The sequence below is a fragment of the Sorex araneus genome, chromosome 1, assembly GCF_027595985.1.
Source record: "Sorex araneus isolate mSorAra2 chromosome 1, mSorAra2.pri, whole genome shotgun sequence".
Lineage (NCBI taxonomy): Eukaryota > Metazoa > Chordata > Mammalia > Eulipotyphla > Soricidae > Sorex > Sorex araneus.
The window spans coordinates 122,866,536-122,879,361 of record NC_073302.1 but is presented as its reverse complement, the minus strand read 5'-3'; the positions used below and the strand labels follow the sequence as shown (position 1 = coordinate 122,879,361).

General features: G+C 37.1%; 1 protein-coding gene across 1 annotated transcript in view; it reads right to left on the bottom strand.

Annotated features, from left to right (window-relative positions):
- The window catches only part of SPEF2 (sperm flagellar 2), a 179,381-nt gene that overhangs the window by 141,332 nt on the left and 25,223 nt on the right, over nt 1–12,826 (bottom strand). Inside the window, exon 7 of the mRNA XM_004605550.2 lies at nt 7,572–7,758. Within this exon, the coding sequence (XP_004605607.1) occupies nt 7,572–7,758 (187 nt within the window). The remainder of the gene's footprint in view (nt 1–7,571; nt 7,759–12,826) is intronic.

The window sequence follows — 12,826 nt, the reverse complement described above, 5'->3', positions numbered from 1 at the left end:
TAAGATACACTTTGATTACTACTTTAATTATTATATGATTAAAGGGGAAAGGAAAAGGGAATTACTGCTGAGTGGCTGAGTCAATGCTATAGAAATAACACTTCACAAGAAGAATAATCAAGAACCATCAAAGCTGCAACCCAAAAGTTGAATGGAATGAAAAATCAATTTTTGTTCCATCGTACAGGTAGCACACATTTTATAAATAAACTTTTCCTAAAAATATTATTGGAGCCTGCTCATATTGGGACTGGGCCTCCTCTACCCAGGTCCCCAGTTTTCTAGTACCTTGGCAGTCAAACCCACAAACTGCCATCCACCCCCATGTAATCTCATCAACGGCCAAGATCCAGAGGCTATAACATAAAGCTCCCGGAAGAGAGCAATGTAAAATCTCCCTACCCTGTGCCAGGCTGTCTTCACCAGAGCACCTCAGAGGAGGGTGGGTTGTTTCTCTCCCTGCCTGAAGCACAGCCCCAGCAGCCGAAATCCTTCAAAACCCAGGCACAGCCATGCTCAAGGCCACTCTGCACAGGCTCGAACGAGCCTCACCCATGAAGGAACTGACGGAGGAACCAAGGCATACAGGACCCATGGTTGAGATCTCCAAGCCTGCTCAGATCAGGACTGGGCCTCCTCCACCCAGATCTCTAGTTTTCCAGTAGCTTGGCAGTCACTCCCACACCCCTCCCCATGTAATCTCATCAATGGCCAAGATCCAGAGACTATAAAATAAAGCTCCTGGAATGAGCTCTTATACTCTAGCCTAGTGGTGTACAGTAGCACACTTGTGATTGAGTTTAACATACTTGCTTGTATTCTTCTATTAATGGACTTAAATGGCCCTGGAATTAAATACAACAACCTTCACATACTTCCCTATTATTGTGGTGGGAAGATGCTCGCTGGTTGGATGGGTGTTTGAACATTATTTGTAATGAACTACTGTGAACTACTTTATGAAAATAAAATGTATAAAAATTGGAAAAAATATGTTACTAATACTGTCACTTTTATCACCAAGTATCATCTAGCTTTATAAGTTGTAGAAAATTTAAGTTGCATTATTCAGAAATTTAATTGTCAAAATATGATAGAACCACACATGATTTTTATGTACCTCCTCTGTTTTATTCAGTATATATAAACAAAATGTGCTTTCTGCTAACCTCAAGAAATAAAACATAACTCAGTGGAAAAATATTATTGGAGTATGGGTACATTTTCATATGAAAACAAGTTAGATGCTCACAATAGCCTATAGACATCTATTTAACCTGCTACATCAACAAACTATTTTACATTTACAATGAATAAGTTATAGTACCTCCATGGTGATTCATTAATAAAAAAAATTTTAAATTTAAAAAAAAGAAAAAAGAATAAATTATGTAAGTCATATATGTTAATTATATTTAACCACATTTCAAGAAGATTTAAGGAGATGTAGAATCAAAAATACCCTCACTCAGATAGCCTTTCCTATGGGCTAGAGCAAATATTTTACTCTGGCTGGATCTTTGCTTCCTTCTCCAAAGATGTCACTGCAGCCCTCGTGGAGGAATGGGCCACTGCAAAAAACACCTTGACGCTGAATATTCAAGGTGATTTTTTTAGAAGTGCAAAGATAGCACAGAGAATAGAGTGCTTGCCTCTATAGAGCAGGCCCCCACTCAATATCTGGCATTGCATATGGCCCCTGAGCACCATCACAAATAAACCCTGAACACAGAGCCAAGGATAAACCCTGAGTACCACAGGATATGGACCAAAAAAAAAAAAAAAGAGCAAACCACAAAGTGGGAAATGATCTGATATTGACATGAAGTCCCAAGGGAATAAAACAAATTTTTTCTTGTAGTTGCATTGTCATGAATCCCCAAATCAGACAAAACCCTAGCCAAACCAAACTCGTAAATTTCTCTGCTAATGTTACTTACTGGTCTAGATTCACATTCAGAACTACTGGAGCAGACAATAAGAGCCAAATCTACCTCCAGGACCGAATGCCTCCAATTAGATTTTTATGCAGAATTTTAAATTCAAGATTTTTATGCAGAATTTTAAATTCAAGAAGTCTTATAATAATATACTCAGTAATTCACCTGCACTCCCCACCCCTCCAGCATTTCTCCTTCTCAGCTGATGGCCCTATAAACTTATAATTCTGTGACCTTAGTTGAAGGCATCATATATTCATTTCTCTCGTATCACTCCTAATATCCAGTTCTTAAACTAGTGGTCTATTTTACCCACTTTCTATGATTTTTAATCATGATTTTCTCCATTCAGTATCTACTGATAGTACCACTATCTTGGATGATAGCAGTCCCTCCCTACTATCCCTTCCCTAAACAGTTCTTAAAAGATCATCCTTAGAGCCTGGCAAGCTACCGAGAGTATCGCGCCCTCAGGGCAGAGACTGGCAAGCTACCCGTGGCATATTGGATATGCCAAAACCAGTAATAATAAGTCTCACATTGAGAGATGTTACTGGTGCCTGCTCGAACAAATTGATGAACAACGGGATGATAGTGACAGTGACAGTGACAGGGAAAAAAAATCAAAGCATGCTTCTATTCTAAATACCACCACTACCATTTCAGTTTGCATTATGAATCACTAGGCAAGATAGCAACCTGAGCTCTGGTCTCAGGTCTTATTTCATACACTCCACATAAGCCCCTATTAGGGTAAATAAGCCCTTGTAGAAAAATCACAACCACCTGAATGTCAGAAATGACATTTGGAAGCATTTTGAGTATGCAAGTAGAACCAAACACCAGGATTAATGCTGATCTGTGTTTCATAATGTCCTTCCCCAAAGCTGCAGGTTTTCTTCATGATGGATGGAAGAAGCAATTCTAGCCCTGATAAATCCCATTTTCCCTGGAGGAAGGACGAGTGGGGATTTTGCATCCCAGCTGTGGCACTGTGGTACTGCTGTCACAGGTCCTGAGGCTGGGCACCCTTTTTGCAGAGAAAGGAGGGAGAGACTGGGTGCTTCACGACACTTCATGCCTCAGCATGTTGGTTTGTGAAAAACAGATTTTTTTCTAAACTCAGGACAGGATTAGCAGAGAAACAGAGTTCCTTTGGTGGAAATATCTAGAACCTAAGCTCTTTTTTGTGTCTTGCATGTAGCAAGATTCCAGAACAAGACTGTAACTGGAGTTTTGAGAAACTAGTGCTCATAGTATTCTGGTAGAAAGTAAAGTAACCAAGAAAGTATTAATTCTCCCTATTTTCCAGACAAGTTTCGGGGTTATATTTATTATGAATGGAACAATAGTGCCATCAATCTTAGGAATCAAAACACAGGGGTTTTTGGAAGTGTATTCAAATCCTATTGTTAGATAATGAAACTTGAAATAGGTAGTTATCTTAAAACCTACAGTTAAATGATCTCATTTTTATAATTTGTAATTCTAGTTAAACAAGAGACTATCAAGATGACCCGGTAAAGATGTATGTGTATCTGGTATAAAAATACCATTAATCACAAATTAAGGTGATTATGCTTAAATTTATTTTCACAAAGAGCAGAATCCATGGACACTTCCAGTTCTTTGTAATTTATTTCTCTTCTTTTAGTACCACTAAATAGACCAGATTGTAATTAGTTGGATTTGAAAAAAAAAGTATTTTCAAATTCTTTCACATTAACATTTAGATTTGTCCTAATTATATTTACAACTGAAGTCTCCCTTCCTTGTTTCTCTTACCATCTATCTTTCCAGAACAAATCACTTCTATCCTGCCAACTGTTCACCCGGCCCTTCATCTGCTTTTTCATTCACCCATGTCTGATGAATCTTTCATTCTTGTTTATTTCTAACATCGTTCCTGCAGTCACTTTCCTTCATCATCATTGCCACTGCACTAAATATGCACTGTGATAGACCTTCTTTTACCCGAATTAGAATAACAGCTCTAGAGAGTGGAGTAGGGGTCCTCTCAAGTGATGAGGGGCCCCACCAGATACTCTCAGTCCGGCCGGCCAGGGGTTCAGTCCAAGAGCCTGAAGATACTCTGTTGCTTGGGCCCTGGGGAGTGGGAGGATCTCTGGGTCACCCTGGAAGTTGCTGGGGGCTTCCAGGGCCACACCCAAGGTGCTCAGGGGTCTCCCGGCTACACTCAGTAATGCTCAAGGGACCAGGTAGTGGCAGTAATCAAAACAAGGGCGGCACATGTGTAGTTGGTCTATACACATGTGTATGCAAGTGCTGCACTACTTCCAAACTGGCATTGCTTTTTTTTGTCCTATAATCTTGTTTTCAAAACCCTGACGAGTGATCTTTATAAGAGAAAATCTTCTGCTGTGACTCTTGATCCCTGTCACACTCACGATAAAATCCTCTATTTTCCCTCTTTTCTGGCTTATGAGGCTTATTATGGTTTGGTCTCTGGGAACTTCTGCCAGATGATATATTAGTCAGATAAAAGCATGGAATTTTACAACATGGCAGCCTCTGGAAATAGCTTACCTTCCACTATTTCAGCCTCTGTTTAAAAACTCGCTGTATTACCACCTCACCAAAACTATGCCCACTATCAGCATCTTGTTCTTGACCCCTCCTTATGATTCATGTGTCAATTCTCCTCCAGAAACCAAGCCTGGTCAAGCCTGTGCTGGATTTCATATCAGTCACTAGTCACTCCCTCACCTAATTTATGCCTTCACACTAGTGTAGTTGTTTGCTTCTGTATTCTCCTCTAAAGAGCAAGCTCTGTAAGATCAGTTTTTTCATTATTTTATATCTGTGGGTCTACAGAAAGTACCCAGAGCATAGGAAAATTTCAATAAATAGACTTTCCACGTGAGTTCAGTAATTCTCAAATTGTAGGTGCATTAAATAATCAAGCAGGGCTGTTAATTACAGAGTTTCTGAATCAGTAGGACTAAGAATGGAACAATCAGTAACTTTTCTAAACTGTCCAGTAACATTTCTAAAGGCTATTGGCTACTTTGAGGATCACTGGACCATTCTATGGGACAATGAACAAAGTGAGAAAACTAATAATTTTTTTATGTTATTTTCATTAAAAATTTATTCTCTTAGTATTCACTATAGGCAAAAAAAGCATTTGAATAAATTCAGTGTTCTTCTATGATAAAATGCTCAATAAATTATGCATACAAGGAATGCATGTTTACCAAATAAAGGCTACACATACCAAATCCACAATTCAAACCACACTCAACAGCTTGATGCTGAAACTTTTAGTTGCTCAACCTATTTCTAAGATTAGGAATAAGACTATGATGCCTAAGACTAAGACTAAAAGATAAATTGTTGAAATTAATTTTTCAAGATTAGGAAATATGCAAGACACAAAAACAACATATAAAAATAAGTTTCAATTATTTATACCAACAATAGACAAACTAAAAAAAGTTAAATTAAAACTCCCATTTAGAATAGTACCAAAAAGAATAATATTCGGGGCGGGAGCAATAGCACAGCAGGTAGGGCATTTGCCTTGCATGCAGCTGACCCGGGTTCAAATCCCAGCATCCCATATGGTTCCCTGAGCACCGCCAGGAGTAATTTCTGAGTGCAGAGCCAGGAGTAACCCCTGTGCATTGCTGGGTGTGACCCAAAAAGCAAAAAAAAAAAAATATTAACTATGAAGTTGTTAAAGATCAGTAAACTGAAAACTATAAAACATTGATAAAAGAAATTATGAGTATACAAATTATTGAAAAATATAATAATTGAGAATCAATATTACTAAAATGGACTCGAGGATAGCACAGGGGCTAGGGTGCTTGCCTTGCATGCGGCTGATTCCCTCATCCCTCTCAGAGAGCCCAACAAGCTATTGAGAGTATCCTGCCCACATGGCAGTACCCGGCAAGCTAACCATGGTGTATTCAATATGCCAAAAACAATAACAACAAGTCTCACAATGGAGACGTTACTGGTGCCCACTTGAGCAAATCGATGATCAAGGGGACAACAGTGCTACAGTGCATTACTAAACTGTCCAGATTAACCAAAAATTATCTATAGACAAAAATACCTATCAGATTCAAATTTTCAAAAACAAAAAAAATTAACTTCATATAGAACCATGAAAGAGTTCAAAGCATCAAAACAATTTGAGCAAGAATAGAGTGCTATCATAACACTTTTCTGATTTTAAGTTATATCACAAAGCTATCATTAGCAAAACAATATAACAGTGGTACAAAATAGGCATATAAAACAAAAGAAAAATCCACTCATGTAAATTATACTAATCTTCAACAGGGGTGTCAAGGTTACACAGTACAAAATATATAGTATCTTCAACATACAATACTGGGAAAACTGGACGTCCACAGAGAAAGAATAAAATGTTCCCATACCTTACATAATGTACCAAAATCAATGCCAAATGGATTAAAGAGTTACTCATAGATCTTAAACTATAAAAATACTAGAAAAAAAGATTTAAAAAACCCTTTTGACATTAATATAAAGAATGATTTTTTAAAACTAACACCCCAAAAGCACAGGCAGCAAAAGCAAAAAAAATAGGCTAAATTGTATCACACTAACAAACTGCTGCACAGCAGAAGAAACAATGAATAGATTGAATATGCAAGCTCTATAATGAGAGAAAATATTTACAAACTTTTAATTTTAGTTAATATTTAAAACTTGTAAGGAACTCTAGGGTAAACTATATTAATATATTACCCAGGTTTTGAAGTGGACAAAGGACCTGAAAAATACATTTCTCAAAATGAGACAAATAGGTTATGAAAAGTTATCCAGTGTCACTAATCTTCTGGGAACTGCAAAGTAAAGTGAACAACAAGGTATCACATAAGCCTTGTGAGAATGACTGTTATCAAAAAGACAAAGGGTAGCAAGTGTTGCTAAGGATGTGGAGAAATGAGAGTCTTTTGTGCTCTTGTGAGAACGTAAATGGGCACATCTCAATGGAAGACAGTTTACAGTTTAGAGAAAAGATCTTCAAAAAGCAAAAATAGAATCATCACATTTCCAGCAAACTCGTTTCTAATATATAGCCAAATGAAATAAAAGTATCTCAAAAGGATGTCTGCACTCCCACATTCAGTGCAGCAGTAGTCACAACAGCCAAGATATGGAGACAGCCTCTCATGTATTCCAAATCATCCACTAATATATTTAGTATATATATATATATATAGACAGCCTCTCATGTATTCCAAATCATCCACTAATATATTTAGTATATATATATATGTATATAAATATATACATATATATGTATGCATATGATTGACATAGATTTCAGTATTTTTGCCAATATTTTATATAATGTTAAAATATAAGATGAGATTTACCATTTCAACAAGCTGCAATTCAGTGGTATGCCAATGCTGTACAACTACTACCAAATTCTAAATGCTGTAGTAAAAGTACTATGTAGGTTTTTATTCTCTTAAGTATATTTGCAATTAGGATTGGAGGACCTCCATTTAATTAAGAATGGAAGATAACACTTATAAGATTCATACACACACACGTATACAGTGAGTCATTTTATCAAATTTCAAGTACTGTTACTTAGCTGGAGCCTAACTCTCTTACCTCCTGTGCTTCATGGGCTATTAGCTGATCCATTAATAGTCTTCTCCGTCTTTTCTCCCTTTGCTCTCTTGCAAATGCATCTTCTTCTAGACGCTTTTGGATTTTTTTAATGTAGTCATCATCCGAGTAAGTGTTTAACAAATCAGTTGCTGTCTGACCTGATGTATCTAAAGGAGGCTTGGATGCACTAAGAACAATAGTTTTCATTTTAGATTCAAAAAATACAATGCAAACATGTATCACTACTTGTGTAAGAAAAACTTAGTAGCTTCTTTGCTCTATCAATTAATACTCTAAAGCAAATATTAGATCTTCAGAGTGACATATTCAGAGAGACCATAGCTTATCAATAGATTCCATCTCCTTAGCCCCCTCCCTGGACTCATTTTTAGCCATCACTATGTGGTCTTCCATTTCTGTGACTGATCAATTCTTCCATTCTCATGATCCTCTAGAGCGAGAGAGTGTGGGTGAATGAAAGTGTGGATTTCTCTCTGCCTCATGTTGAATGCAAATGTCTTGCCTCCATTGTTTTGAGTTAAGAAAAGGAAGACTATTAATAATACAACTGTCATGGAAGTTGCACTGCTGTAAGAGCGGACTCAGCATGTCAAAGACAGGACACTCGGGGCTGGAACGATAGTACAGTAGGTAGGGCGTTTGTCTTGCACGCGGCCGACCTGGTTTTAATCCCCAACATCCTATGCGGTCCCCCGAGCAAGCCAGGAGTAATTCCTGAGTGCAGAGCAAGGAGTATCCCCTGAGTATTGCAGGGTGTGACCCAAAAAGCAACAACAAAGCAAAACAACAACAACATAAAAAAAAACAAAGTCAGGACACTCTATACCATCCTGCAGATGATTCCATCTGCTACACTTTCCTCACATGCAAATTGTTCTATGAACACCTGTGATTTTTTGACTGCCTCAGGACTGTGCCTGGGAGTTCCTTGGTTAAAATTTCACCTGTGCATCATATCACTCATCCCTATAGGCCTAGGATCAACGTGGCCTTTTGCCCAGGTTGTGGAGACCTAAGTAAGAAAACCTCACTCAGGGCTCATGTCCAACCCCCTGGTCAAAATTAGAAGACCAGCAGGAGAAGTCTGAGGGATTTCACCAGTAGAAAGAAAACACCCTCAGTTTAGTGAGACAAATTGTGGCTAGGAACATCATTTGTGGATTCATTTCAAAGGTACAATTAAAAGATATATTTTTATGTATATAAAGATAAAAAAACCTCATCTCTTTTATCTCTTGAAAATAAAGAGAAGACAATAATACAGAGGTACAAGATATAGTGTTACTTGACAAAAATAATAAATTTTTATATTATGAATAATTATTGCTTTAAGGTTATTAGTTATTTAATTTAAAATATGACTTATTCAAAAGATAAGGACACATACTGTGCTGTATAGGGAATAGTAATCAGTTCTCATATGGATGGAGTACTCTTATAAAAACTCTTAAGTCTTTTAAATTAAATATAATCATATATATAATATAGATCATATATCATATTATAGATCATAGTTCATTCATTTTTTGGATTCAAAATCAGGGAGGCTCAAAACATCCAGAGTCAATAGGGAGAAGAGGGGCAGAAAATCCACTGGAAGGTTTGAGACACCCAATTGAAGTCTGAGCACATATGTAAAATAACCTGATTCATTCCTTTATGTACCTGTAGCTTAGATGCATGACAGGTATTTGAATTCCAAAAGCTACTAAAAGCATTATGCCAGCATAATATAATTACGAAGATTGTATACTAAAATCCCTGTTATTTTATCAGCAGGGACTCTACTTTTGGTTGCACTCTATCACTAAGTCACTGAGCAGGTTATATAACTAACAAAGTCACAGCAATGCCAAAGATAAAGTCTAACCCGATTTATTAAGATTTGATATATTTATCAAAATTTTGTCATAACTTTTTAAAATCATTTTATCACAATTATTTTTACTTAGATGTGTTTTCAAAGACGTTTCCCTGGGTTGAGCATAAGTAAATAGTTTTCTCCCACTGTATTCATGCTGCCAACAATATGCTTAATATGATCTTCTTCTTTGATTATCTATTAATGTCTTATTCAAATTAAAGCTTGAAAGAAGATACATGTTATTTTCATGAACAAATCTCTATTTTTCTAGATATGGGGCTTTTAAGGACAAAAATTATGTTTATTCCTAACAATTTACCACATCTCCTATGAGTTCATTTATATGTGTATGGATATTAGTAGTAGGAATCTTGGTCAGATTTATATCTCCGTAATCCTGTTGCTCATCGGTTTGTTCAAGCGGATACCAGTAACGTCTCCATTGTGAGACTTGTTACTGTTTTTGGCATATTAAATACACCACGGGTAGCTTGGCAGGCCAGAGAGCCTAAGGTAAATCTATATACCCATATATCAGAATGCAGTAGTCAACAACTTCAGCTAAAGGAACAAACAGTACATAACATTTATTATTTGTCTTAAAATATGGAAATTTTACATGTGCATAAAAGAAGTCATGGACGCATTTGCATTATTATGATTGAGACATATTTCCTTCTTCCACAAGAGAACAAAAAAGCACAGACTCTGAGATGACATCTCTGGGTCACTGTTTCAGGAACAGGCTATAAAATAAATATACAAGAGCAGAGACTGCTCCTCAGAGCAGTCCTATCAGGGTGTCCTCAGGGCCCACCTACTTTAGTGCATTCTGGCACCAACTAGTATGAGGTTTACTGAGGGCATTCTAAAAGAGTTTAGACATATTTTAGTCTAAGATTTCAGAATGAAACATAGAAACATTAAGAATGGATTCATAAAAAGACATTTAAAAGCCCATATTATACCATAATTATTGTTCTAGGCCAGTACTTCCCAACATTTTTCATTTGAGGTCATAAGAGAATATTTTCTTGTGCAACACACAGAAAGGAACATGGATTTCCAGAGGAGGCTACCCACAGTAAGAGGTGGCTGGTTCAAGGGCTTGGGTGTCTAGACTATATGTGTAGAGCAGTCTTCTGGATGTCTCAGAATAGTCCTCTGAGAAGTGATGTCAGTATCTCATGTTTGCCCCTCCAGTAGGAAATCTCTGGTGAAATCAGGTGAAGACTTCTGCTGAGAAAGAACCTGTGATAGACACTTCTATGCCCATTTTCCTTCAAAGCGGAGCTCCAGTTGTACACTATCCAGAGTGAGAGTGCAGCCAGCTAAAGACCACTTTCTAGTCTATTGCTCTCCTTGCACTCGACATGTGTGACTGAGTTCTGACCACCAAAATATAAGCCTGAGTGTTATGGGAGACTTCTCAGAAGTTATTGGAGCAATTAATGGAGTAAATAACTCTTTTTTGTTTTGCTTTTTGGGTCACAGTCAGAGATGCTCAGGGGTTACTCCTGGCTTTGCACTCAAGAATTACTCCTGGCAGTGCTTGGGGGACCATATGGGATGCCAGGGATTGAACCCAGGTTGGCCGCGTGCAAGGCAAACGCCTACCTGCTGTGCTATCGCTCCAGCCCATGGAGTAAATAACTCTTAATGGAGATATTTCGGGTGGCTACAGTCCAAATTTTTTGCCTATGCTACTTCCTGATATCCAGTAATGGGTCAGCCCTCTTTTTGTATCAGGCATGTATCCTAAGAGCGAGAATGACACAACGGGACAACTATACGACAGCAGAACAATAGGAAAGTTCCTGGGCTCCCTATCTTTTGATTATCACAGAAAAGAGAAGAAAACTTCTATTTAAACCCACTTTAATTTGGGAGTTTCGAAAGCTAATAAAAGAGGATTACCACTAGTAGGGGGCAGGGTGAATATCAACAGCTATACTTATAGAAATAATTAAAAATCATCGATAGGTGACATGACAAGGATATTAATCAGTTAAAAATAGATGATGGTGAAGAGATGATAAAAAATGATTGGTATTAACTTGGAAATTAATTAATTGCTAAATTGTATAGAAATGCAGAGGGTCCCAGAAAGAGGCTGGCAGTGGAGCTACAGAGAGCACAGTTATTCCTCAAAAATATTTTAAAATGTCAAGAGTGGTTCAATTTATTTTCCACCTCAGTATCATTGATATGTTAATTAATTGCTAAATTGTGTAGAAATGGAGAGGGTCCCAGAAAGATGCTGGCTGTGGAGCTACAGAGAGCACTGTTATTGCCTAGAAGTATTTCAGTGTGTCAAAAGAGTGGGTACCATTTATTTTCCACCTCAGTATGCTGTCAGTAAGGTAAAAGAAAAAAAATAAATCAAATCATTTCAAGGATCAAAACTAGGTGGGTGTGAGGGAGTTCAAATGTTGCAAAGTGGGTAAGACAAGGATTGTGTTTCTTCTTAGTAAGTCAGAGGCAACACTAATAAATGGGGTGGTGGGGAAATCAGGAATTTCTGCAGAAGGTATACTGTATTATTCTTCAGTTTCCTTCCACACTGGACTTCTTCACTATTTTTCCCCTTTGACTTTTATTTTCCTCACTTGACTCTATTCTCTCCCCCTTGTAAATGGGGAAACTACATGGAAGTAAAGCATACAATTTGATATTTTTCTTTTAAAAAAATCACCATTAATTAGTTACAAAATTATTCATGATTGAGTTCCAGGCACACAATGTTCCAACACCAGACCCTTTATCAGTGTCTAGTTCACTCCACAATGCTCCCAGTTTCTCTCCCACTCCTTGGCCTGCCTCTTTGGCTGAATTTTTTTCTTTCTGTTTCCCTTTTTTTCCTCCTTTTAGACACTGTGGTTTACAATATTGCTATTGATAGGGTATTATGTATATCACTTTATTTTCTTTTAGCATTTAGCCCTGATCCAGAGTGAACACTTCTATCAATTAATTCTATTTTCTTCTTTATAGATTTACTTCATATTCAATACAATGTATTTTGCATAGTTGCCACTTGAAAATGTGACAAATTCAAATTGTTCTTACATGTTTAGTATCTAATCAATTGTTTACTATGAATTGGTGACCTCTGAAAGAAAGCGGATCTTTATCTGAAGGTACAAAAGCCACCATCAACCAGGTGCTTTTTCAATGGAGTCACCAAATTTGTTGCCTTATTGACAGATATTCATTCATCCAACAAATTAATTCAGCAACTCTTTATTGCTGGCTTCTGTGTTAAAGGCCGAGGATGCAAAATGAGAGAAACCTAACTAGAGTCTAATAAGAGATTTACTGTGACAAATTAATGTAGTGGTAACTTGAGAAATTTTAGTATAAGTTTAAA